This window comes from Tympanuchus pallidicinctus, unplaced genomic scaffold (assembly GCF_026119805.1).
Source record: "Tympanuchus pallidicinctus isolate F22 unplaced genomic scaffold, pur_lepc_1.0 scaffold31, whole genome shotgun sequence".
Classification (NCBI taxonomy): Eukaryota; Metazoa; Chordata; class Aves; order Galliformes; family Phasianidae; genus Tympanuchus; species Tympanuchus pallidicinctus.
Window position 1 is genome coordinate 6,723,137 of NW_026294749.1, and position 27,618 is coordinate 6,750,754.

Consider the following 27,618-nt stretch of genomic DNA (forward strand, 5'->3'; position numbering starts at 1 on the left):
GTGAAGAACGGTCATTATGCATAGGGTTGGTTTCTTTTACCCATAAATCTTGTTTGTGTGTGAAGCAGAGGCTTCACAGTGATCTGCTTTTGGGCATCATTTTGTGTGGGTTTTTAATGGGATATACAACTGCATCAAAATGGCTTCTGACCTGAACAACTCATCATTTTCCTAGTAGGGCTGGAAGCCCTGTGTGACCCTCCTAACAGAAGGCTGTGTTTTACATAGAGGAGGTGTTGCTGCAGAATTTTGGTCCTTTCTGAAGGTAAAAAGGTTGGGTCAGCACAGACTTAATACTTTGGAACTGTTAATTTAGATCAGGGAATGTTTGTACTAACCCACTGAAAGAAACATAATGCTTTCTCCACCTATTTCTTGGAGTGCAGCAGCAAGGCAGTTTGCTGCACTGCTGTGTGTCTTGTTCCTATCCAGTATAACTTTCTAAGCTCAAAGAATCCCAAAAACAGTTTCCCTCACCTTTCCTCCAAGCTGGCAATAGTTGTGTTGCTCCATTTTTGCAGTTTTGTGTGCAGTTTTGACAATTTGAAACTGACCTGTGTGTGTTTCGCTGAGCTTTGTTACACTAATAGTGAAACTTAATGTGGCATAACAGTATCAATATCTATTACCAGACTATTCTTCTCCCTAAATATTTTCTTAACACTGTTAAATTTCAAATAGTTTCTGTCAATCTAGCATTTAAATGGTGATAAGTGCAGCAGCTGTTACTGTATGGAAGTCCATAAGCAAGGTTAAGTCCTCTACTCTCTCTTCTTCATTTGTGAAGTATCATAACCAGTTTCAGTGGTACTACTCATCAGCTGAGGCATTTCCAGTAAGAATAACAAGATACTGGAATTTTTACTTTCAGATTCCTGCTTTTGGTAATCTAGTTTCTAATTGATAACGAATATTACAATGCCTATATGTGCACACATTATGAGTTACTATACTCATTTTACAGTTTTCACAGAATCATTCTATTGAAATCATAGAATGGCCTGGGTTGAAAAGGACCACAGTGATCATAGAATTTCAACCCCATGCTGTGTGCAGAGTTGCCAACCAGCAGCCCAGGCTGCCCAGAGCGACATCCAGCCTGGCCTTGAATGCCTCCAGGGATGGGGCATCCACAGCCTCCTTGGGCAACCTGTTCCAGTGCTTCACCACCCTTTGGATGAAGAACTTCCTCTTAATATCTAACCTAAATCTCCCCTGTCTCAGTTTGAAACCGTTCCCCCTTGTCCTATTACTATCCACCCTTGAAAACAGTCATTCCCCAGTTTTTCCTGCTTACAACTGATAGTTAAAACATTTTTCTGCTTTCTAAATACAGAGAATTTGTCTTAGCAGAGGAAGTAAATACTGTCTCTGCTTCACTGAGAGAACTGCTCTTTCCTTACTCATGTTGGTTAATCTCATCTTAAATTGTCCATTTAGAATATTCTAATTGAGAAAGGCTGAGCAAGTCTGACCCAAGTGCCTGGATTGATCAGTACAGTATGCAGTTTTGCTGCAAGACTTCAAAGGAAAAGGAATGTGAAATGCTTGATGTTTGTTCCCTACTTTATGCCACTTTTTACTGATTATTGAAAGCCTGAGTTGGACATTGCAATTTAAAAGGTATTGTCCTGAGTGAGGGAAACAAATGGCTAAAAATTCTTATTGTTTTTCACTAATGACCCCTGAAACTTGATTTATATGGATATAAATAAAGCTCCATTTGATGTCAACTGCAGTCTGAAGAGTGAACGTAAAAAGAAATATCAGGCTTGTCCTGAAAGGTAAGAGTTAACAACTAAAGTCAGTTCAATTTAGGAACGGCAAGCTTTCATTTCCCTTGGGATACGAGCCGCTCATATCCAAGCATTATGAAGTATGGGGAGCATATCTGTGTTGTTTCCTTTCATGGATTTACAAATAACTGCTGTTTTAGGGCACAGAACTGTTTAATCTTGAATATTGTGTTATTTTTACGTAAGCCAAACTGACAGAAATTGGCTATTTCTATTCCACTGTTAAAGGGAGCCTTTAAGACAATGGAGAAAAATACTTTCTTTTCCTTTCTGTTCATGCTGTATCTGTGAGAACTGTCTGTTTCTTGTTCTCAGATATTAAAAATGTGGGCAGACAGCATGGAAAACAGCATTCCTGCATCTTTTTAGGCCTGCCTGGCTAGCGAGGGTACCTGATCAGATGTATGGTATGTAGAATCAAATGAATACAGTGTCTTGAGGGCAGTGGTACAACAGTAATGAAAGTGAACACACTTTGTGTTTTCAAAGCCATATGTTTTCTGCAGGTAATGATACTGAGTCAGACTAAAAAACAAAAATGTGCTTTTAGCATGGAATTGTTCAAGTTTTGCTGGTGGAGATTTAAAAATAAAAATGCCAGATGACCTTTTTCTATGTAATAGATTCTTTTCTGGGAAAAGAAACAACATGCTTGTATTTTGGGGGTGTTTCCACCTAATTTCTCTCAAAACATGAGGAAGCAGTAGGGTTTCTAAGGTCTTAGGATGTACCTCATTCCCAGCTGTGAAAATAATATCAGTAGTGTTTTATTCTCTCTTCCTTCTGAGCTTCTAAAAGTATTTTCCAGCACTTCTAAATGAGAGAATAAAAGCTCTGTAGGAACAGGGAGGTGTTTTCTTTATGTTCCTACACCCCTGTAGAAATGCAAGCTGTTGATACACTTCTCCCTCTTGCAGGGAATGTTTAGGCTGTTAGCACCATCCATTCCTTTAGCCTGATCCAGTGATCTCCATTGGACTTTCTGCCACCATGAACACAAGCCACTTGAAGACTGAAGCTTTGTTATTATTCACCAAGCAGTTTATTAATGCAGATTAGCAAAACAAGATTAAGACTCTTTCCCAACATCTAGAAAAACAGTTACTGAGCTCTTAAAGAAAGGCTTTAAAGACCTGTCCCTGATATTATGAATATGACCTCATCTAAAATACAGGCTGCCAAAAAGGAGGTAAATGGAAGCACTTACAGGATACTGTAAGATCTGGAACTCATCCACAGAAATGCAGTAAGGTATGTTTAAATACACAAGAATCTTCCAAATATTTGGAAATTTGAGTAGGTAGCTTTGGGAATGCCTGTAAGTTTAATACCTTCCAGATCTGCCCATCACATCTGTTGCCAAAGTTTAATCACAACAGGGCAGAAAGAAGCTGGCTCATGAAGCGTGTAGGGGTGTTCTTATGTGCAGACAGATCATCTCTTTTTTGCAACGTCCCTTACAAATCCCCAATATTTTCAATGTGCAGAATCAGCTTGTATCTGGGTAACTCCTGTATAGGGAATTTCTGCATTACAAAGAGATGTTATAGGCAGTATTACTTTGTTATACATCAGTGACTTCACAGATAACTCGATATTTTGCTAGACTGTGGATGAGCTACCAGCCCTGGTTCCCCAGAAGGCAACTGTGAGTTTCTTAAGTTCAGAAAAATGGTCGTCAAGTTAAACCAGGGTAAGTGTAGGTTGGATATAGGGAGGAAAAACTTCTTTACACAAAGGTTTCTTAAGCACTGAACAGGCTCCCCAGGGAGGTGGTTGAATCACCATCCATGGATGTTTTTAAAAACAGTTGGGATGTGGCGCTTGGGGACATGATTTAGCAGAGGGTTGTTAGAGTTAGGATAGTATGGTTAGGTTGTGGTTGGACTGGAGGATCTTGAAGGTCTTTTCCAACCTGAGCAACTCTATGATTCTATGCACACAGTCAACTTTCCTAAGAAATACATGCAAGAACACAGTCTGGCATTCCTTAAGCTTCCACTTCCTTTGAAAACCAAGTGCTCGCACTCCCCACAGCACACACGTGCAGATTGACAGTGTACTGCTTGGAGTGCTATTTTGTCCTGTTTCACTTCTATGTAGGTTGCATTGGTAATTGGCTTTAGGAAGGGAATTTGAGGGAGTGCAAGCAAATGTGTGCAGTTGCTCTAATGCCTTCAACATGCATACTGTTGCAAATCCTTGCTTCCCTGCGTGTTCTTTTGCTGCTGAAGTGCATGAGTTATTTACACAGTGCTAAAGTAGGACCAAGCTAGACTGCTTGGCTAATGTGTAGTTCACTGGATCCTTCCAGCAATTGAGATGTGTAATTCATTGCAATTAATCAACTATTCAGTGTGATGGAGTAATGCAGTCTTTTTTACCAGACAGCAGATGAATGACAGCTCTTCCTGTGCCTGGAATGTTATTGTGGTGGACTCTTTAAAAAGTTTTGTCAGCTTAAGTATAACAAATACACTACCGTTTGCCTTTGGTTACAGAATAACAGCTAGGCATTTACCCTTGTTATAGAGAACCATAATTACAATCAATTACTAAGTATGCAAACATTTTGTATACCCGATGGATTTGGACCTATTTTCATTCCAGACTAATTAGAAAGCTACATGGTAATCTCCAGCCCCAGGCTTTTCCTACACACCCTTGAGTGACTGCTTAACCTCTCCCTTGAAAATAAACAAAATACTGCCACATCCTCAGCTCCAGATGGAGGCCAGTTGATGTGTTGGGGTTTTTTTTTGTTTGTTTTTAGTGATTCCCATTTCTTTCACTCTACAGCATTGTCTGCTAACTGCTGGCTTCAGTGGGAAGTTCTAACTTTGACTTTACATTTCACTATTTCTAGATCAAGTTAATGTTTTTCATGTGATAGGAGAGGAAGAAAACAGCTATATTTGAAGCAAGTACTAGTTAGCTGGCTTTAAGACAAAAAAAAAAAAGTCTAGGAGTTTAAAGTACTGAAGCAGGTATCTGAGTGCAGATGGAGACTACTTTCTTGTATGCTTTCCAGAGCATGGAGATTAACAACTACTGGACTTAGTCTAGGGATATCTGCCCTGCCTCTAGGCAATCACAAGGTCACTTTAAGCACTAATTTTCTAAGATTAAGCTCAAGTTAGCTACAATGCTGAACTGATTTGTAGCAGTAGTGGATTAAGTTTGACACAGAGTGCTTGCCCACCTTGCTCTTCCTGTGTCCCAGAAATAAGCTTTGTGCCTTTTGATAGAAGGGAGGCTGAGTACTCATAGTCTCCTCTTGAGCATGGGTTTGGGGGGGGGTTTCATGATGAAGCCTGCTGTAGGACCTGTGTTATTGTGTGTGAGGCACCAAGCAGCTTTGAGGTGGGTGAGAGAAGGATGTTCAGTATCTCGGGCTGAGTTCTATGACAGAGGACAGTCACATCACCTGATATGCAGCCTCAGCCACCTGATGTGTTGGATGCCACAGCAGTAATGCTTCCATGAAAATGCAGGGAGTCTAGAATAGTTCTTTCTCAAGTTTAAGTGAAGAGCAGGTGGACACTTACAATCTCAGCTGGTGTGTGGAATGGCACACACAGGTTGGTTGTAGGACAAATATGTTTTGGGGCCATTGGAGAGACCAGAACTGCTCATATCCATTTACAAAGTTAGGCAGCCTGCCCCAGCCAAATTACACTGCTGTAGTTCTCTGTATTATGTTCTTTTTTCTTTTCTTTCTGTTCTAGCATACAGAGAGTTGTTGTGACCTCAGGAAGAGCTGTTTGTGCAAATTACCAGGCAGATCCTTGGTATATACATTCCAAGGATTCATAACTCGGGCAGAAAAAAAATACATCATCAAATTGCTCAAAGGAACTTGTTTAGGGTGGCAATTTCCTTGCTGTATTTCAACTCTGTCTCCAGCTATTCAAGCTGTCTAAAATAAATCACTATTTTTTTTCTTGTATTTTCCTAACAATGAGGGAAGTTAGATCAGTTTAACTTGTTTGAATTCTCTTTTCCATTAAAACCAAATAAACTGTCTGCTTTTGCTGGCAACTGTACCTTAAGTCCTGGACACGCAAAATGTTTCAACGGGATTGAAGAAGCATTTGAACTGGGAGAAGCCAAATAGCCAAACTGTCTACCTGCCAGTGGAATGCAATGCAGGCTGTTTACACAAACCAAGCCTCACGTTAAAGAACTTGAGTGAGAGGTGAGATCCATTCCTTCCTCTGGAAGCTTTCATCCCTCGTTGGAGGGGTGCTCCTCATTCCGGACAATGGTGAATCCACCAAAAATCAACAGTTGTGCTTTTTCTTTTTGGCAGCAGCTAAATGTATTTGTTTTTGAAGTAGTGTTGGTGAGGAAGATGTTTTAGTATGCATGGTATTAATGCTGTTTCAAAATATCACCTCTGTATTCATGCTAAAGTAAGAAGTTGCATCCATGAGAGGTTGAGACTGGCTTTTTAATTACAAGCTCCAGTTGCTCTTTTTCCTCATGAGGCTTCTCAAATGAAATAAAGACACTACTTAGGAGTGGGAGACCAAAGGATGTTTCTGAGCTAAAAGGCACGCAGAATAGAATTGGCTTGTCACCAGCTTGCACTGAATTTGACAAATGAAATTTCATTAGAAGTGCAGGGGTTGTGAAACTGCCAGTAAATAACTGTCTCCCCAGAGTCTCACACATTTTCCAGAGTCTATTTTTCCTTTGGACTCCATCGTGTCAGCAACAGTATTTTAAAAGCAAGACATGGAGTAAAAGGTTAGAGGTAGAATTTAGTAGATAATAAAGGTCAAAAGCATTTTTTTTCCCAGGAGCTACTGGAACTTAAGCAATTATTTTATCTTCTCTTTCTCTCTCTTTCACTTTCTTTTGCAGTTCTTTCACTTTCTTTTGCAGTTGTTACCATAAATAGGCCCAAGCCAAGGCCATGAACCTAAACAAATTCAGAGGTGGTTCCAGAGTTTAGTTTTGTAGCTGACTGCTTTCTATGCAACGGACCACAGCAAAACCAAAACCTCGTTCCATCCTCGTTCTCCATCCCCATTCTCTGAACAGATGTGGAACTGTGTCAGACCCAGACCTGAACCTCAAGGCTGATGACCTTCTCTTATCATCATAATCATCCTTCAGCAATTCAAAATATAATCTAAGCCCATGTTATAGCACCAAGATGGGAGGTCCAGTGATAGATGCAAAGTGAGAGAACACAGCTTCCCCTCAGTTGCAGGGTCTGTATCACCTGTGTCTGAAGTGAATAGCAGCATCTCCAAATGGAGAGTTGTGTTAAAGTAGATGGAGGTACTCATTTTCTGGTTTCCCTTTGAAGACTTCGAGAACTTGAGAGTGTGTGTTTTTGGCTAAATGCATACCTTCTGCTGTTAGAAGGACAGAGCTGGGATTTCAGCTCTGTAATTTCATGGAAAAAATAAATAAAATTACTGGGAAACAAATCCAGCATATCAGATGCTTCTGCTGGTAATATCAGCACTACTTTGCTGCCTTCTCTTAACAGCCTGTATTCCATTCATTGCTGTTGTAAACAGAAGTCACTGCACTTGTATTTTACAGGAGCTTAATTTATGTTATAGGGAGAAGAGAGCCACATTTTGCTCTTCCAAGTTTCCTAAAGCTGCAAGTGCTTGCAGAACTGATGTAGAGTGTATTTCTAGTGTAGATGAAGTTGGACGACTCAGTTTCTTGGTATAACTTCTATTTTCTGGAATCTTAATTAGAACTTTCAAAAAACACTGATAACCCAGCTGTCTTGCCTCTGCTCTCGGTGTAAGGTAATCCTTGATGACCTTCTGCAAATCCCTCTTAATTAGCTTTTTTCCCAGGGTGTGCTATTCCATCAGATGATTGATGCATTAATCTTACTGTATTTGCAGCTGCTTCTTTTAAAGATGGAATTTTATGATGAAGTTTTAAGTCACAGAAATCTACAGTAAAATTTCACCCTTAGGAAAGTCTAGCCTTGCTTTTTTGGGGGAAAGTGAATCTAAACTAAAAGCTTGCAGATAATATTGCACAAAACAGCACTCATACACAATGTGCTGCCAGCAGTTCTGCTGCTTAAAGGTAAGTCTCTCTCTCTCCTGCAATTTGAATCAACAAGTTGATCACAGTGCTATTGAACAAGTTGGCAATTGCCATGCCACTGTACTGCTCACACTGGAGGCAGTGCCAATGTAATTAACATTACCAAGGTGTGGGGTTGTGGCATCAGATATATTCCTTATTATTGACAACTGAGAATTAATTTATGCTGTTTACTACCGAGAAATAATACAGAGCAATTAACAGAAGAAAAAATTTCCAATTATAGCACTCAATATTTATCATGATATTTGATAGAAAAGAGCTATGTGAATGTAAAATCAGGGTGATCTTGCTGAGTTTGCTATATCCTGCACGTTACCTGTTGTAAATTTGATCAGTATTTGGATCTCAAATGATGCTGGGGAAAGTTCAGAGTATGAGACTGTGTAGTTAAAATATTGCAATCCTTACCAGGCACTAACTATATCAGCTGCTATGTGTGCTACTAAATGAAGTCTTCTGCAACTGGTATCAAAATATTTTCCCTGAATCTTCTGTTTGAGGGGGAAAAAAAAAACAAACAGGAAAATGCACTTTTGCTATCATCAGCATTCTGAATGACCTGAGGGCTGATGGTGGGAAAGATGGCAAGGGTCAGGGTGAGCAACTGGTCACAGGGTGCCTGGGGATCCTAAAAAGAGGAGCTATCAATGGGTTTATCTGCTCTGGTGGTAATGTGGGCACCAGCAGGTGTCTGAGGGCTTACAGCTATCCGTTCCTAGGTGGAGGTTAGGGACAAACTTTCCCTCTGGAGAAACTGATGGGTTATTTGTGACTGAGTTGGGCAGCTGGTTTTGATGGAAAACTCCAGACTAGATTTTGGAAGAAGTACAGTGATTCCTGTGTGCTCCAGCTGCCGCGCTGCATAGAGAAGCTCTGTCAGATGGTGAAAACACTGGGTGAAAGATCTACCAGTACTTTCTTACGATAGCTGTATATATACCATACAGTTAAATGCAGACAGTTGGTTCCTAGGAGGCTCTACAAGCACTGTCATTTGCAGATATCATTGTAAACTCAGGATGCTTTGCAGCATGGCAACCTGGGCCCTTGAGCTGGGAGGACACCTCTTGCTTGGAACCAAAGGGAAAAGATTAGAGGGCTGTGGAATCGGATGGCAGAGAGATCTGAGAGAGTGGTTGCAGAGAAGGGTTCAGCAGTGGAGTTTTGTACTGTGGCCCACGATGTTCTGGGAGCCAGTAAAGATTTCTGAAGATGTTTGCTTGGTAGAACAGCTGCTGCTTGTTTCAGTTAGCTTGGTCTCATTTCTAATAGGCACCAGATGAAAGTCTGGGGCAGGATCTTGCACGCGTCTTGGTATTAAGGCAGAAAGATAGGCCTGACAGACTGAGCTTGCATCTCTAGGTCTGTCCTGGCAGTGAAGGGAGAGTGGCATTACCCACCAAATCTGTTGTTCTGTTTTGAGCACCCTTTTGTGTTTTGCTTGGGAGAAACATAAAATGTCCTTCTAGATGCCTTGCTGTCAGTCTCTGTTCAGTGTTGCTGAGGTCTTCTTTTGAAAGCAGTTGAGAATAATCAAATATCCATTGCCAGTAGCGGGTAGCTTTTCTACTAAGTGATCGTTAAAACATGTCAGCAGTCCTTGATTGATAGCAGACAAACCAAGCTGCTCTCGTGTTCTCTCCACAAGTCTTTTAAGTCTTGCTGACATGCCCGGGATTTGAAAAAGCCCAAGATGAGAAGTGATAACTGCTTGTAAACACCCAGTGCGGCCACACCTTGCAGTGCCTGCAGCTTGAGGGAGCAGATCTGCCGATCTGTATCTGCCCTTAAATTCCAGGAAGCAAGTCACTGGTAATACAACACAATGACTGTTCTCCATCTGCAACCAATTGCTGTTTAACTAATGATTTTAAGTAGAAAATAGCCACAGTCACCTCTTATTGGGCCTTTGAATAAACAGTGGCTGTTCCTGAATGCTTCGTTATCATGGAGGATGTAGTCACTACTTTTTCTTTTTTTTCTAGGTGTTTGCAACTGCTAAGGATGGCGTAGCTCTGGGCAGGCAGGTGGGACCCATTGGGTTATGGCCATTGACCTTTGCTTCTGTGATGGAGGGGCAAGTGCCTCTGCTGCCCAGTATGGACCAATGCACTGAGCTGACATCAGTGAGGTAAGATCTGCAACTTAGTGAAGGAACTCTTTAAATCGGTGGCAAATAGCTTTGGTGTCAACTCGTGGACAAGGAGGTTATTCACCCTGTCTGTAGATGCCACCCTTAGTTTGTGTGGCATCTACAAACTCCAAAACCCTGCTCTACTTAAGTGGAAAGTCTATGCCCCATATGCAAACAGGGCTCGGCTGGTCTCTTAAAGCAGAATGTTATGCCAAATAAGTAATAGTAAGCATAAGTGAGTGGGGAGGAATAAAATTAAATAAGACTCCTTGTAAAAGTATTCTGGAAGATGAACAGGAAAACAAAGCTATTAATATTTGTATACAGGTTTGGTGGATCTGTGCTCTTTAATGGCATTCTAGTGCTGCTGCTAAGAAATGTGTTAATTCATGGGACTTCAGTAGCTGATAGATACCCTTGTTTTAAGATTAAAGTAAATAAATTGTAAAGGTATTTTCAGAGAGCTACTTCACTTCTAGTGTGCTTTTTGTTAGTTTAAAAAAAAACAAAACAAAACAAGAATTCCTAGAAGAAAATATTTATGCTCATTTACGGAAACCGAAGCCTTACATTTATTTTTGTTTTGAAAGGCAAATATTTACGTGCAGCTTGAGCCTGCCCTGCAGGTGTTGTGGCTGGCCCTGCTCACCTGAATAGACCTGCTCCTGCATGCATAAGGGTTGCAGGTGGCTTACCTTACTGCATTTATCTTAGTTTCATTCTTTATTGGAGGTGTTATAGGTTGGTCTTTCTTATGAAAATGTGTTTGTGGCTTGAATTAATCTAGAGGAACTGTGAAAGAAAGGGGGGCTGTTTTGTTCTGTTTTTGCCTTTCATCCCATTCCCTGCTAATTGCTTCCGGCAGATTCTTTGTATTTACCTGTATTCAGCTTGCTATTCTGGATTCCCCCTCCTCCAACAGAATATTAGCACTGATTATGCATTTCGAGTGTGTTTTATGTAAAATGGCTCCTTACTGCTATAAAAATGTTCAACTTTGGCTGTGACAGAAGTGTTGTAGCTGCTGCATTTGTGAATCCTAGTGAGCAACCCTACACAGCAGTAAAACATTGAGCAGAGGCTCTCTTTAGTTGTGTGAGGCACTATTAACGACTGTATGAGCAGTCAGTGCAGCTGGAGCAGCCTAACCCTTAACACCCCAGTTACTCAATGGTTGATGATCACAGCAGTTGTGCCCCTGGTTCTCCCTTCTGTCCTTGGCCTTGTTAGTTGCTGATACTTTCTCTGTTTGATCAGGGATCATAATGACAGCTTCTCCTTCATCTGCATCTCCTGTTCTCGTTGCTCTCCAGGAGCTTCAGATGCACCCAACATGTGCAGTGTTGTACTGGGAAAGAGAGACCTGAGCCACCTGGGGTCTGGGAGCTGCTGGCTTGGGCAAAGGCACAAAGCAGAGCAGGCTGAGGCTTTTTCCTCACTCTTGTCTGCCAGCACCTTTTGAGGATGAATCTGACATGACTTCTGCACTGAAGAACAGCAAATGCAGGAGCTGCTCCCAGAGCCTTCCTTGAAGCATTTCTTTAGACAAACCACGGGTGCCCAATGTGCACTGCTGAGTTGCTTTGTTCAAACTACTTAGAAGTTTGTATTTTGTAAGAAAATCAAAGCACTTGGTATTTTTCCTCAAGATCTGTTAGGAGATACTCTGTTTTCCATGCTGCTTCACTGAACACAAATCCCAAATTTCTCCATGGTAATTTTAATCACCTAAAACTTGGAACACAATGTTCCTGTCACGAGGTGTGTTTCAGGCAGTTGCTACTTCAGACCTTATTTTGCTAGCTTTCAGTGGAGGGGAACACAAACGATCCATGTTAACTGGCAGTAGAGGCTAGAGATGGGAAACTTTGGCCCCTGTGAATGAAAGTATTATTCATGGAGAGAGGTGTAATCCCCAAAATCCAGGCTGGGAGAGCTGCTGCTCAGCTGAGGCCACTTTTCAAGCCTGTAAGGCAGCTGCTTTCCTTGTAAACTGAGGACCTGGGTATAAATACATTTTACTGCACCTTTAAAGTACAAAAGAAAACAGATGGCTGAAAGTACTGTGCTCTCTTGTCAGCTCTCACCCTCTTTATGTGGACTTGTTCCAGCCCTCCCAGTCTTTGTAGGTTTTAAGATGGTTATTAATCTTTATTTCCATCCCCCTCTTTTCAAGGGGCCTTTGCCTATCTCTGTCCAATGCTACTGCAACCTGACTCAAAACCTGATGATGATGCTGACCTGAGATTAGCTATTGTTTGGAAACCCTCGTAATTAGTCAGGGTGTATCTATTCAACTGGAAGCCGCAGATCTCATGCAGGAGCTGAGGGGCTGAACAGTTCACTGGGCAGGCAGTGCAGAGCAGCTCAGGTGGCTGTAGGACAAAGCATCAGGAGATGCACGTCAAAAACCTGTCACTTGTGGAGGATGTCCTCGGGAAAGGCATGTTGTCATGCCCTGGCATCGATCTGCATGGACCAGGGTGCTTAGCTGTATTATCTCGAATTGCAGAAGCAGATAAAACAGTGGGGGCTGAGTTAAAAATCAAAAGCTTTAAATGAAATAAAATGCTGGTTGGTTGTTTCTGTTTTCTTTTTCTACAAAATGTGGGAGCTGGCAGGGTGCTGTAGAAACCTTACACATGTTTCAAGTCCTGTGCTTCAGAAAATGTATTGTGCTGGCAAAATAGGACAGCAGAAGGAAGGCCAAGAAAGGTGAAATATTGATGCTGTGTGCTGCAGCTTGTGGAAGTAGAGGAGGAGGTGTTTGATTTGAATATAACTTGTTTGCAGGGTGTCTGAGCCTGCAGATCAGTTCCAGCTAGGGAAGAGGGAAAATTTCTGCTGAATGGAAGGAATAAAGTGAGTCCAGCTGAAACCTCCCTGAACTGAGGGAGTTACTTGCTACCTTTCAGCTCCTGTGATTTGGCAATATTCCATTCTGCCTGCAGTTTCTTCAGTGTCACTGGGTTTTGTAAAATCCTCCTTAATCCAACACAGAAATATTTTATGCGACTGCATCCAGTGCAGTTCTGTTTTGCTTGATTTAAATGAGTAAGTTAAATCTCAGTCTAGACGGAGTGCTCTTTAGCTCTAGTGAGTCTTGCACCTGAGGAGATGCATCATCTATGGGTATGTTTCTCATTTTCCCGATGAGCCCAGGGGGATCTGCACCCCCAGTAAAATTCCTATCTGCACGGAACTGCCTTCCACTCCTGATTTATTCCTCAATAAAACACATAACGAGGAGAAAATGTTTAATTGTATAACTGCTGTGACTTTTGTGAGATACTTTTCTGGTGGTTATTTATGCACTTGTCTTCTTTTAAAGAAGTATAAAGACCCATTACTTTCATTTACAGAGGGAAGAGCAAAAGAAGAGGGAAAATCAAAATTGGTGAAGGACAAGAAGTAAACCTTGAACTAGTGTGGTTTCTGAAGAAGGTCTTTGGTTAAAAGATCCACTAAAATTATGAAGAATTTCAGGCTGAATTTCAGATCTTAAGGGCTCCCCAGAAAAAGATCCCTTCTGTCTCCTAACAGACCAAGCCAGAAAACAACCTCCAGTTGGGGCTGTTTGATTTTGAATGTTGGAAAGCACTTTTTTCAAAGCAGTAGCAAGTGAAATATTCTTTTATGTTGCCTATGAAATCTCTGATTCTGACTACTTCTTTAATTTATTTCACCTTTTCAAAATTGCACTGTGGTTTTCCTTTAAGATAGCTTAGGGGCTGAACATAGTGTTGGATCCAAGGCATGCAGGCCTGTCTTCAGGTTTCTGCTGTAAGGTTTCTACTTGCTACCTTGTTCTAGTGGCGACAGGCATTTTGGCAGCATCTTAAATGCTCAAGTGGTGCATGCAAGATAAGAAGACTCCAGGATAATTAGAAGGAGTGGGCTATTGGGAAGTTGGCATTATTTACTTAATTACATCATAAGCACGCTTCCTTATCTTTTCTATTGCCTGTGTAATGATGTAGCTCCAAAGCTTGTTCTTTAGGGGGTGAAAACTGAGGAGCAAGGTTAAGCTTGTTGTTGAGCTCCAATTTAGTCTCATTACTGATAAAGTGTTTATTACAGAATGGGAGTCAGTGCTGACATGTGCTTTGTTCTGCACAGGGCTCTTGCCTCAGGGGCTATCTAGGCTTCAAAAGAACGGGTGTGTGGTAATGCAAAGACGTGCCTACATATCTGCACACAGGGTTGATAGAAGAGCAACGTGCTCGGTAGAGCTGTACTTACTACCAAGGCTTACAGCACTGCTGCCTGCCCATTCGGTTGCAACCAAACCTTATGATGAAAGCCCGGCCTGACTTCTAAACAATGCGGGTGTTCAGTCAGTCTCAAGAAAGAAAGCATTTTTTTGTTGAACTCCGTGAATAGAAAAGCAGTTACACTTCTATTAAAATGGCTTTTGACTTTGTAGAAAGTGAAACTTACCATTATCCGACGTGTTTGGCCTCCACCTACGGTATGTTAATCAAAGAAACATAGGAGCTTTGTGCATCGTTGATAGCTATCTCTATAGGAAATCCAGTGTTGTAGTAAACCATCTGGTTCTTGCTTTTCCCAATTGTTCCATTTCTCTTTCAATTCCAGGATTTCCTTGTTCCAAACACTTCTTCACAGACCCAAGCGCCTTTTTCTTTTTGTCCCTGTGAAAGAAAATTTCAATGAAACAGAGATGAACCAAGGAGGAAAATGACTTTCCATTTACTTTTTATGGGTTTTAATAGCTTGCTTTCATTTAATATTTCTGTGTTTTGTTGTTGTTTTTAATTGAGACAGTGCCTAGGAGCCAGACCACCATTTGGATTATGCAAACATAAAGCGAAGGCTGATCTCTATGCTGCAGATCATTAATCTGAATTTAACTGACCGATCACGCTTTCAGAGGTCATTTTGGTTTGTTTTTCAAACCTGCCTGTTGTCTCAAATTACCCAAACGTCACACTGTTGGGGCCCTGTCCTTATTCTGATGGGGAACACGCGAGCTGCTACCGCGCTTTCAGATGCTGAGGTGACTGCCTGCTGACAACAGGTTCCTCAATGAAAATGTTCTGAGATGCATACTTTTCCAGAGAGACCTTGGCTGCACGAGAAGGAAGCATAGGAGTTGTCAGCAAGTAGCTGTGGGAAAATTCTGAGCTAAGAGGGCTTCTCCCCTCTTAGGGAGTGAAGTTTTAGATGGGCTGCAGGAGCTGAGAGGAGCTGTTCAGCTTTGGGATCTTCTCCTTTTTCCAGGGGAGGAAACTTTGGAAATGGAGCACATTTACTTTTTGTGTCTTTATTTTTGAAGCTCTCAGTAACGTTCATCACTTCAAATTGCAGAAAAATGATCATCACAAACGACCATTTCTCTTGACTTGTTGAAATCTCTAAGATGCGGCAGTGGCTCCCGACCTTCCGCTATCCTCTGTAGTGTACAGAGAACCCAGGAGTTCTGTGTGACCACTCCATCAGCATTTTTCTAGAGAATGCAAATGCCTTGTCCAAAACCTATGGAGGACAGAAGCTCAGAATGAGGTAGAAATGATCACCGTCTTAAAACAGTGCTGCTGACACCTCCCCCACCCATACAAAGCAGACAAATAATGGCGCTGAGTAAGCTGACTGCGAGACTGCCAGTAAAGGTTGCACAGCAGTCGCCTTTCTCTGCTCCCAACAAATGAGGAAAACGGATGTCTTGGCAAGGATTTTTCCCATCTGTCTGGGTCTCAAGTGCAGAAGCAGCACTTCTCAAGGAAGAAAAAGATAGCATATTTTTCTATGTGAGTAGCAGCCGCCTGCAGGGTGGCTGGTTTGTTTGTTCCCTCTGTCCCCTGACTTCTGAAACATGTTCAGCATGTTGAACTCAGTTTCTCACCCCTCATCCAACATGGAGTGGAGTTAAAGAACAAGATCAAATTAACATGTTGGGGTTATTGCCGTGCATTTCAATTAATAAGTTCACTCCTTTAGTCCACTCTGAGGCATACAGTTTGGCTATATGTTTGTTTTGCCAAATGATACTAGGAGCAAAATGATCCTTCTGTGATGTGTGTGGCTTACCAGAGTAAATTGTGGTAGTAAAGATGATGGAAAGACAAATCCAATTAAAATCCTTCTTAAAATAAAAATGCTAAAGAGATCCTTGTCGGCTGTGTTTAAGGAAGAAAAGCAAACATAGAGTCTTAATCCCCTCTCCTCTGAAGGACAACATTGTGCTGAAAGGGCTGACTGCTGTTCTACATACTGTGTGTTTTTATTTTGTGCCCTTTCCTAGCAGTGAGGAAAGAAAATAAGGTGCAACCCACATGCTGTCCAGATCTGCTGTAAGGCATTTTCCTCCTTTTGCTGCATAATGAACAGGCACTCTATGTCACTGCTTCAAAACAGGTTATTTATTCTTCATGTTGAATTCCCCTTTCATTTGCTGAAGGACGCAGTCCTTGCAACCTGAACAGGCAACAGTAAGAGCAAGCCTCTGTGATGTGAATGTGAAATGACTTGCACTAAGCCTGGCAAAAAATCAGGGGTGGTACTAGGAACCAAGTTTTTAGCTGGAAAGACCCATCCAACTTGCTCTGCTGAAGGAGGAGCTGGTCAGAGGAGTCGTGGTGGTCAGATGCTTACATGGAGAGGAAAGTGTTAGTACATAAATGTGAAGAGAGCTGAGTGAACTTGGAGAAGAGCAGGGGTAGGTGGCTGACTTGTCAACCTTGATGAATTGGCTTCACTGTTCAGAAGGTGCATGGAAGGAAGCTGAAAGGCTGCAACAATCATGGAAAAAGTGTGCTTAAGTTATAGAAACACTCAAATTGTTCTGGCAGCTGTAGAGCAGCAGGCAGTCAGAGTTGCCTGGTTCTTCGGGCTGGAAAATGTTTGTACCAGACTTTGAGCAGGTAGGTGGATGTTCTTGGGGTCAAACTGCAGGCACAGATCCTGTAATTGGTGCCCGCTCATCAGATGAGGGCCACTCCTGTTGTCACATGAAACCAACCTCACCTGATAGTTGCTTCTGAACTGCAAGTAGGGAAAGGGGCGCTTGAACCACCCCACTTAAACCATAAATGTCTTACAGTCTGTTTAGCAGGCTGGAAGATGAGTGGTTGAGCATTACTCCAAAGGTCATTCCCCTTCGGGGCCTGGAGGAGCAGTCTGGGCCATGTGTCCTTGCTCTGTAAACTACCTCACCTTCCATAGGAGTGTGAAGGATCTTGCTTTGCTATGGGTTCTTGAATTGGCTCAAGTAGAATGGTGCAAGCATTCCTTTCAGAAATCCATTTCACAAGTAGAAATCTGTTATTCCAGTGTATTCTAGAGTATTTGGAAAGTGAAGTTAGAGGCATCCTATTAAGGTTTGGTTGGAGATATTGATGGTACTGATAGTGCTTGTTAAAAAACTGATGCCAAAGTTGAGGTGATCTGTATGACCTTTATTTGAGGTCCAATCACTTAAACTATAAAAGCTTTTCTCCCTGCTACTTCTTCTATAGTCACACCCTTTGTGTTTCCATTTCATGCTGCGTGGTCTCAGGCCTTACTTTGTGCAGTCTGTCCTCTTCAGCCCTGAGTTGCATGGTTACTTTTCTGTATGGCTACCTGATGGTGCTGTTATGCAGGTGCCCACACCACGTTCATCTCTCTAGTGAGGAGAGGCTGTGTTCTACAAGGAGCAGAGAGGGATGAAATTCCTTCAGCATTGTTCAGGGCAGGAATTGGTTTGCTTGCCAACAAGCATCTCATTTGAGCCTCCTTTTTTTATTGCTGTTGTTCATGCTTGCTATTTCAGCAAAGTAAGCAAAAAAAACGTTCAGTGTAATTCATTGGAATTGGTGGAAGATGAAGTGATCTGTTTGTGAAGCTTAGGGTTAAATAAAGTGATAAGCATTTTGTGGGAACTGCAGTGCTTTCAGGTGCATTCTGAAGTTATGGGAACTTTTTGATATTTTTTTTAAATAGAAGGCTGTGATTTTTCTTTCCACTAGCATTCACTATGTCAGCAGTGTGTTATGACTTCTGCAACAAATACAGCAGGGCCATTTGAGATTTATTAGAGTAAAACCCCTGACTAATACTTAATTTACTGGCAGTGAATGAGGCAGTGGATTTGTGTGGAGAAAAGAAGTGATGAAATGCACGTGGGTGAAGGCTGAAGCTAAGAAATTCAGGTATAAAGGCTGTTTGTACAGACTTAATTCAGGCTACTTGACTTTGTAACTGAAATGTTCTTTTAAGCTGTAATCATTTTTGGTGCCCCAAGTGCTGGAGTGAGATGTGCCAGAGAAGGTCTGGAGTTTGAGTACATACACACCTATATACACATACACTCAAAATGTATATATTATTCTTCACCCCATGTGTAGTGGTTCTTCTTCTTCAATCAAATTGTGTCCGTGCTTAGAGATCTGAGGTGGGAGGGACCTGGGCTACCTTTGTATTCCCAAGAGCTGCAAGCGAGCAGACTGATGCTTCTTGATATCATTTGTTATCTTCTCCAAGCAGCATGTGTGATAGCAGACAATATAGCTGGGTCAACAAGATCTGTCACCGAAACATCACTTCTTCAAAGCAGAAAAGCAGTTTTGGTGGCTGCTTGTGTTATTTCATCTCATTCAATCTCAAAGAAGCAGCTGTCAGCACGTGAACTGCTGATGCATGGTGCTTAGTTCTGGTGGTAACTACTTTGCCCAAGATGAGGAGAGGAAACTGAAGATTCATTTTCTGAGTCTTCTGCTTAGAAGCATGAAGTTTGTGTTTCCAAGTCAGATACGTATGGGCACTTCAGGCTTGTCCCACGTGCCTTGCAGTGCAGTAAGTATTGCTGATGCTCTGCAAGTAGCATGCAGATCCCAGGCCATGCTGTGAGCTCCCAGAGCAAGCTGTTGCTAAGTACTGCTAGTTTGGTGCTCAGCAGAGAAGCTGGCTTGCATACTGGCAGCATTTGGCAGCGTCTTTACTGTCTGTTACAGAACAGCCTACATTATAACACAGGCAATTAGAACAAACAGGTGCAGGCTCTGAAATAAGCTTCTGTACCATGCCATTGCTTGAAACTTTCTGATGTGAGCTGTTGCTTTGGGCCTCTCTCAACATATTTGCAAATAGTGAGCAATTTTAGAGAGTCTGATTGGGATTGAGTAGTTCAGCAATCAGAGCTCAGTATGCACTGGGCCATGACCACACTCAGACACATCACTTTGGGTGGCAGTGCAAAAGCTGGAGGCATGTCTCATCACTTGGGTTCCAACTATATTCTGCTGAATGAGCTGCCTAGGGATAATTACCACACAAATCTTGTAGAAAAATTTGCAGCCTCGTGTTATCTGCAGCACTGCGGATGGGACATTTGCCACCCACCAAGCCTTTAGCAGTGCCATGGCTTAGAAGGAGGTAAGTTGTGAGCTGTAAGAGGTCATAAAGAACCTAAGGAACAGCAGACGTGAGTTAATGTTAAAGTAAAACAAGCAGAAAAGTTAAAAGCTAAAGAGAAATAAAGCTTTGGCTCTGTGTTGGATTTGCATGTATCAGCAGGAGCTCTCATGTTCTGATGTAAGTGAAGATTTAGCCATGGGTGGCAAAGCAGAGCCTGGGGGAGGTAACAGCTCCTGGAGCCATTCATCCCATGTGTGCCAGGAGCCCCCTGGGTTCTGCCAGTGGGCAGACAGATGTCAGCCCACTCCTGCATTAGCACATGGGCTCAACTGAGCAGGGCCAGCTTGGTCCTGCAATAAATATTTTCACATTTGGCAATAAATGAGCTATAGAAGTTGGCACGTAACCAGAGAGCAGCTTCAGGCACCAACAGGGCTCTACTTGGATAGTCTGTAGGAGAATGGTGCTCCAGCTAGTGCGAGCACTGTACTTGTACACAGGATGGAATCACTTGATGATGGCAGTAATGATCAGAAAATCATCGTCAGAAGCTTCTGCTGCCTATGTAAACATAGCCCACAGCTGTGACTGTGTCTTTTGCCTCATGATACACTAGTTCACACTTGCTCTATCCCATACCAAGGGCAGAAAAAAAGATTACAGATTGTGAGCTTTCTTCTTTGCACCAGCTTTGAAGCCAAATATGTGACATTTCCTCCTTGAGATAAGCATTATGAACAAGCTTTTTGGAGATAAGGCACGACAGGCACCAAACATTTAAATTTATTCCGCTTACAGTGTGAGGAAAAGCTTGCAATTCCTCTCAGGGATTTGAAATGATGATTAGATGATGGTGGTAAGGCATATTTCTACAGTTCTAATTGAAAGCTCACTGCAACTTGTATTTTGTTTTTGGCAATGATGCGTCTGCTCTTTGAATTAGAAGTTGTAAATGTCACTTGGATTTGAGGGAGGAGGACAAATGATCTAAATAGTTTGGTTGTAAGATGCTTGGGTGCACAGTCATCTAGATATGAAATTCCTAGGAGAAGGAGCACGAACTTAGAGATGTAGAGGGATATAAAAACTGTCAGAGTCAGCAGGACAGTGACTGATCTCATCACTTGCCCCCCTGACTGTTGATGCCTGTGTTCCCTCTACTGCAAGAGGTGAGCTGAGAACCCTGAATGATTCTCGGTGTAAGCAGTGATTTGCACTGGTCTTGAGCATTAGGGCACATATGCATCAAGAAGCAAAAGCTCATTCTGGAGGGCAAAAACCACAAGCTCCTCCAGTTTTGTCTTATGCAAACATGTGAGTAACAGCTCTAGCTCTTTACCAAACTGGACCTCTTGGACCAAGTAGGCAATCGAAGACTTAAGTCTCTAAATCTCAAATTGAGTAAACCAGTTTGGACTTCAGTGGCCAGGATGTTTGCTACCCCTGCTCTGTGCAAAAATGTATGCCATGGCTGAGGTGGGTAAGGGACTTAGCCATCATTCAAACACCGTGAGTAACAGTGGAGTAGCTGCCTTCAGCCACAGAACTCCTGGTTCTGTTTCTCCCAGCTGCCACAAATGATTTTCCATGTGATATTAAGAAGTTGAAGTGCTTAAACATTAGTGGAGGGGACTTCTGTCCAAGGTGATGGTAGATTTTTAGTGCCCAGTCTCATGAGATGAATGACCACTGATGAAGTAAATCGTGGTTTCAGCTGTCAGGGCTGTAACTGCAGACAAAAGGACTAGTTCAGACTTGTGTTCGAAAAGAAAAAACAAAATCCCAACTATAAGCTTTTATTGAAACCAAATGTGCTTGTAAAAGGCAGGAGTTACTTAAGAAGATGCATACTTAAGTGTGCATAGTTAAGTGCCAGTTGTCAGCTCTTCATTTGAAGCCCTATAAATAACTCCTCATCCATTTCTGTGTTGCGAGACGCGCATGTGATAGTAAGAGATTATCTTGGACATGCCTTCCTCTCAGCACCCATCCAATTCTGCTTCAGGAGGATCAATTCATTCCCTTTCTAGTTTGTTTTCCCCTGGCTTACTGCAGTGCTATCAAATAGTCAGAATTCTTCCTGCTGACGATTTGCCAAAGGATAATTGCTTTCAGCACTGGGATAAACATGAAAACACTACTTGTAATGTCCTAAGCCGTTCATTGGCATGTGAGTTTTTGTTTTTGTTGGTTTAGTTTTCAGTCCACCAATCACAGCAAGTTACATCCCTCAATAAACATCTCACCAGTATACCAATTACAGTCATCCAAGTAGAAATGTGTACGTGCTGTTTGCTAACAAAAGAAGAGCACGCCATTTGGCAGCAAAAGCTTTCAAAGCTCAACAAGCTTCTGACATATAGTTGTATATATATATGATTTGGAAAAAAAAAAAAAGTTCTGTAAACTATTTTCTTTAATCTTGACCAATAATGAAAACCATTTGTTTGCAGAAACTCCTGTGCTGCAGCACGAGAGGCTCGCCTGGAATGCTGTGGCTTGGGAGGAGGATGAGCTCATGGCACAGATGGGGAGGTGAGCACCAGGCAGCATGCTGCAGCCAAACAGTGCAAGCAGGTAATGGTGGTGTTTGGTTTTCTCACATACAGAAACAGCTTTTGAGAGCTTTGTGCTCCAGCAGCTCTGCTGCAGAGTGTGCCACCCATGGGAGATGGTATGAGGAACTGACACCTGGCCTTGACATGGACCAGTTCCAGGGGAATTCAGCTTGTGAGAGCACTAATTGCTGCACAGACTGGGCCCAGGGCTTGTACCAGTTCAGCTTCGGGTCTGGGATTCCAAAGAGTATTTCCCTTGCTGGGTCATTGAATGTTTGTCATGTTTATGTCGGTACAAGGCAGAACGTGGTGCTAGGGGCTCTCTCCAGTGGTATGCCCTGTGCAGTGCCTGGTTTTCTGCTCCTCCATCTCGCCTCAGATATGTAGGGCCATGCATGGCCATCTGATTTCAAGAATGGGAACAAGAGCTGTTGTGTATATTGCTCTGAGCCATTCGGTCTTGATTAGAACAGCAGTTAATGTGAAATTGATGCACTGTAGTTCATGGGTCCAAATAAACCTGCTTCACTGCAGTTTGGTTGCAGAAAGTTAATCTGGGCAGACGTTGAACAGAAGGTCATGTCTTTACTGCAAATATGAAAATGTCACCTACTGGAGCACTGTGGAGAGCTATGGCTCCCATTTTCCAGAGGTCTGTCACTGGAGACAATAATGTGTGCAGTTGCACCTGAGACCAATTTTAAAGGAAAAATGTTAGCAGCAGATAAAAGAAGAGGTGACAGTGTGTTGCCTTATCAGCCACCCTGGCTGCACCTGTATAAATGTGTGATTGCCCTTACATGGAACAAATGAGAAATAAACCTGAAACACTGCTTCCCAGTCTTTCCCTGGATCAGTCCCCTCCTTCTGCAGGGACCACGTGCCTTAGGAGGAGCGAATCCACTACCTGTGCCAGCTCTTCCTTCATATGTGCAGACAGACAGCCTGACAAGAGAAGCAAAAGGAAGGCAGAGGAGTTGGTAGCTTGTGCATCTCAGAGCTGTTATGCCACAAGCACTAGACTTAGCAAAAGGGCTGCTGGAAAGCACAATAATCTCAGCCTCTTCCTTTATATCCTCACAAGGTAATGCAACATGCGGTCTGGCTTCCTGGTTACTGACATGCCTGACAAGTGGGATCTGGCTTCTGACCCCACCTTCTCCTTCTTGTCCTGTGGCCATTTGCTGTGGAATTGGACAGGGCTTACAGGAGGGAAGCTGGGAGAAGTCTGCCAGGGAACCTAACAGCAGGTGCAAGCCTTGGGAGCGAGGATGAGAAGTTGCCCTTCTCCACACAGTGCATTTTTCAAATGTGCTAAGTGATTTACACTGGATGAGATTGGGATTTGTGACCCAGTGGCCCTGGCAGTGCTCTGACATGTGTGCATGGGCAAAGAAGGCGGTCTCAGTACTTCTGCTTTAGTTTGCCAGCGGTGATAAACTCATAGTTGTATATAAACACTTTTTTTTTCTTTGTCGGACAGATGACAGAGAAAAAGATTCTGCATTTAGAACAGCAGTGCAAGTCATTTTCTGGTGACACTGCTTTTCTAAGCGTGCTTTTCTGAGTGTGGAAACTGTGGAGGTCAGATGAGTGCCTTCCTGCTTTTGCAATACCAGGAGGTTTCAGTTTACTGAATCGTTTCCCTGGGAGACAACACAAGGCGTTTGACAGCTTTGTTAGAGAAGTTGCTTGAAGGTGACTTTCTCCAAATCATTTTTGTAATAAACAAAAAATCCTGCTTTGTCTCAAATTAATCAAATTAATTGATTTTTTTTTTTTGTAAATTTGTTGTAAATTTAGTTGTAAATTTTTTCTGAATTTGGAAGGAGACATTTTGATATTTTTGAGTGGAAAAACAATGGCCACAATTACTTTTGTTTTGATGCTTGACCTTATTATAAAGAACAATGAAATAAAAAAAATTTTGTTATACTCAAAACTTAAATAATACAGTGTGGGGGAAAAGGGTGATGTTTTTCTCAGATTTCTTTATTTTTGCATTCTTTTTTTTCTTCAGACTCATTCTTTTGAAACCTCAAATATTTCTCCTATATAGTATGCAGCCCTATTATTCCCCTGTATGTATCTAGCCCAGTTTATAATGGACTCAGTAGAAAAACTTTCTTTAACAACAGATAATCTTAAAAATGTTTTCCAAGGAGGGAAGGAAATCTGACCCAGTCAGCCCTCCCATGGAATTACTCAAAGCAGAGGCCTTTTCTGCATGATGTGAATTTCTGCCTTCTTGATGATCCTTTCCAGAAAGCATTCTTTAGAGAAATGGATGGTGCCTCTGATCAGAGGGATCTGGATATGTGAAGGCCATGGGATGGTAGATGTGAAGGATAGAATGTGCATGTTAGTAGGTTGGTGCATCTTTGAGATCTTGTAGTGGACACAGGACGTTCTAGGGCTTTCCATTGATTTAGGGTCACCAAGTGGGATTGAAATCTCCACCTGCCTGCTCTTTATCCTCAGCAATGCTAGGTGGTCTGAAGGCACCAGTGGGAGAGGAGTTTTTAGTAACCCTGATGAGATCTCAGCAGTGAGAATTTGTTGTTGTTGTGGTTGAACTCCTCTGCGCTCCCACCTCCTGCAGGATTTCAAGAGCTCTCCTTTCTGCTTTGGTGCTGTGTTCTCCTGCTTTCTTCCTTCACTGTTTTATCCTTCCTGTTCTTACCTCACAAATTCTGCTGCTTTTGTTTTGAGTGCCAGCAGTTAATGAGGACAGTCCCATAGCATAGGGCTTACTGTGAACAGACCCTGAGCAAATCTATTCCTAAAAGCATGGGCTAGTTTTGTTTTGTTTTTGATTACTATTTGTTTGTTCAGCACTGAACCGCTTAAATTTCCAGCTTAAACTTTTGGAGGTGTGTCAGAGATGTGTACATGATGGTAGGACTGCTGAGAGCATCTCAAAGGATTTGCGCTGGGAACACAGCACAGGCTGAGCTGAGAGAAGCTTTCCATAGTGATGCTCTCATGCTTTCTCTAACTCTTCAGAGAGTGGTTCTCACCCTTTCTGTAATTGAAACAAGCTGACCAGAGAGGTGCCTTGGGGCAGGTCGGCATGCCTACTGTTATTTGAGGGATGCCCTGTACAGGTTTTCTCTGCTCTGTTATTGCCCTTCCTGCTGGGAGGAAGCAAGCTCATTCAAGAGAAAGCACCGGGGCGGGTTGTGGGAGAGGAAGCATGTTCCTGACAAGGAGGAAGAAGGTAGGGTGGAGACCGAGGCTTTGTGCAAAGACCTCTTGGAAGTCCCTTGATCATCCTCTTTCACAATTCTTAGTGCCTCCTGCATGATTCCAGGAAGTCCTTAACTCTTACCTAGTTCCCAAACTACTGCCCTCAGTAAGAAAAATAACACTTAAACCAAGTGCTAGCAGGTCTACAGAAACACTGAGTCTGTGCTGGCTTAACTCCAGCAGCCAAGGACCACCTCTTGAAGGCTGGCCATCACAGAGTAGCCCTGTAAGCTAAGCCAAGTGAGCAAATCTGTGTGGAATGGCTCCAGCGCTGCAAAGACTGCTTCATGTTTCTTTAAGCTCAAAAGCTGGAGAATTCAGAGCCAGTACTAAATATTTGTTCCACTTTCAAAGCTGAGCATCAGGGAGCCATTCCTTAAATAGTGAATGTCTGTTCTCTGAGCACAGATGTGCTTATAGCATAGCTCTTGCCAGCATTTTCCCTGCCTCATGCTTTCCACAAACGTGCATATAGATTTCTAGCCATCCATTTTTACCCTTTAAAGATGGTGTGAGGAGTAGTGGTTATTCCTTCTCTGATACAGGTGGCAATAATGTTGTACAAACTGCTTTCGGCCTTAACTGGTAAAGCTTGCCACACAAGCTATCCTATTTCTTGTCAGAAGTGATAAATTGGACACAGTTTTGGAGCAGATGAAAAGTTAGACAAAATACATTAGTCAAAGACACTTCAGCGTATCGGTTACTCTCCTGTGGTATGCGGGTAATAATTCAGTTCTTAAAACCTTCCATCTGGGTTTGGGAGGTCACCTGAGTTCCCATTGCAAGAATTTAGCACTGAGTCAGTGTGAGGTAGCAGTACTAACCTGCACGTGAATTGATAGATGGCTTTGCATTGCTGTCTGTGTAACTAGAAACAGCAGCTGGCTCCAGCCTGGAATTTGGGATCCTGGTCTCCACTAATCCATCTTCCTGGAACATTCACATCATGCACTATCACTTCACGCAGGCAGTCAGTCCCAACTTAACTCAGCTCTATCCCTTCTTTAAATAGCGTGAGCTAGGCAAACCCAAGGTGTTACCTTGGGACAGCTCTCAGAGATGCAACAAGTACAAGCTGACACGTCCCAAAGGTCTGTTGTCCACTCCTGCCACCTTTGGTGGCTGTGACTTCCCAGTTTATGCAATGGGCAGGTTGTCCTGGAGCTTCATCTCTTCAAGGAAATACAATAAGATCTTGATGTAAGGAGTCAAGTCTTTCTATACCTCCTGCATCAACTTCCTTCCCCAGCCAAGGTTTGGGGAAAGGCAAGGGTGAAAGTTTTCAGTGTTTTGACCGGATTTTCTACTACCAGTTTTTTGTTCATTTGCTTTCAGCAACTCTGCTTTTGCTTCTGAGTAGAAATTTTATTTCTAGCCCAGGAGAGAGGACAGTATGTAGTCAGAATGGCCAAGACAAAACTACAGAAATTCCTACTGCTGAGATCTCTACTTCGTGCCCATTTACCGAACTTTTATATCTATCATAGTTCAGACAGCAATAATAAGGTCAGGCATCAAGATGTTGAAGCCAATAGCAGCCAGCTGAGTCAAATAAAGAAGGAAGAAATAAAGATGGAAGGAGTGACTCAAATAGTTGAAGAGCATGAGATAAGCTGATAAATTCTGGGGTAAAATGCAGGATAGGTGATATATAGGGGTTAAAAGAAGATAATAAAATTAATGGTGATCAATATAGTTTTTGAAAAGTGTATCATGTCAAAAATCAATGTGCTTTTTGTAAGTTGTCACCTGTTTATTTGATAATGGTAATGGTTTTTATATTTACTTAAATACACATTTCTATATGAATTTCTATAAAGCAAGTATTTTGTTCCAGATGATATTTGGAGTCACAAGAAGGCAAGAAATATAGAAGATGAATTCAAGACATTGAATTGCAATCTGGCAGATAGTCAAAAGTGCTAAAGAGATTGCAAAGGGGGAATCATTTAGAAAGGACAGTTTTGACAGATGCCCCAAAAGTCTCAGTCCTTGGCTCAGAGCTGCTCAGTCCCTTGGTTTTTGGCATGAGAACAAATACTGTATTTCATTAGGCAAAGAACATGATGATACAGCCAGTGATGAAGTGATTTTAGGACAGCGTCAAGGACAAAACTGTTTTGTCTGATAAACTCATCTCATAGAAACAATGTGCATTTAAACTGCTGGTCAAATTCAAGGTATTTTCAGACTATAAATGTGCTTTTAGTCATACTATATAGACAGTGTTTTGCAAACCAGTGACTTAGCCAGGCCCGTTGTTATGATGGGCAATCAGCTAAACACGCGCTCCCTCTGTGATACAGTACACCTGAAAGCAAATGCTACTGTCTTGTTGAGTAAAGGTCAAGGAGGTGATATTTCCATGTGCACCACGTCAATATTGAAATACCAAGTCTGCTTTTGGTGTTTACACGTTTTAAAG

At 42.2% G+C, this 27,618-nt stretch overlaps 1 protein-coding gene across 1 annotated transcript in view; it reads right to left on the reverse strand.

The window, feature by feature from the left end:
* Window positions 1-27,618, reverse strand: part of NEDD9 (neural precursor cell expressed, developmentally down-regulated 9) — a 90,162-nt gene that overhangs the window by 50,676 nt on the left and 11,868 nt on the right. Inside the window, exon 2 of the mRNA XM_052697765.1 lies at window positions 14,467-14,681. Coding sequence (XP_052553725.1) covers window positions 14,467-14,469 — 3 coding nt within the window. The 5' untranslated portion in view covers window positions 14,470-14,681. The remainder of the gene's footprint in view (window positions 1-14,466; window positions 14,682-27,618) is intronic.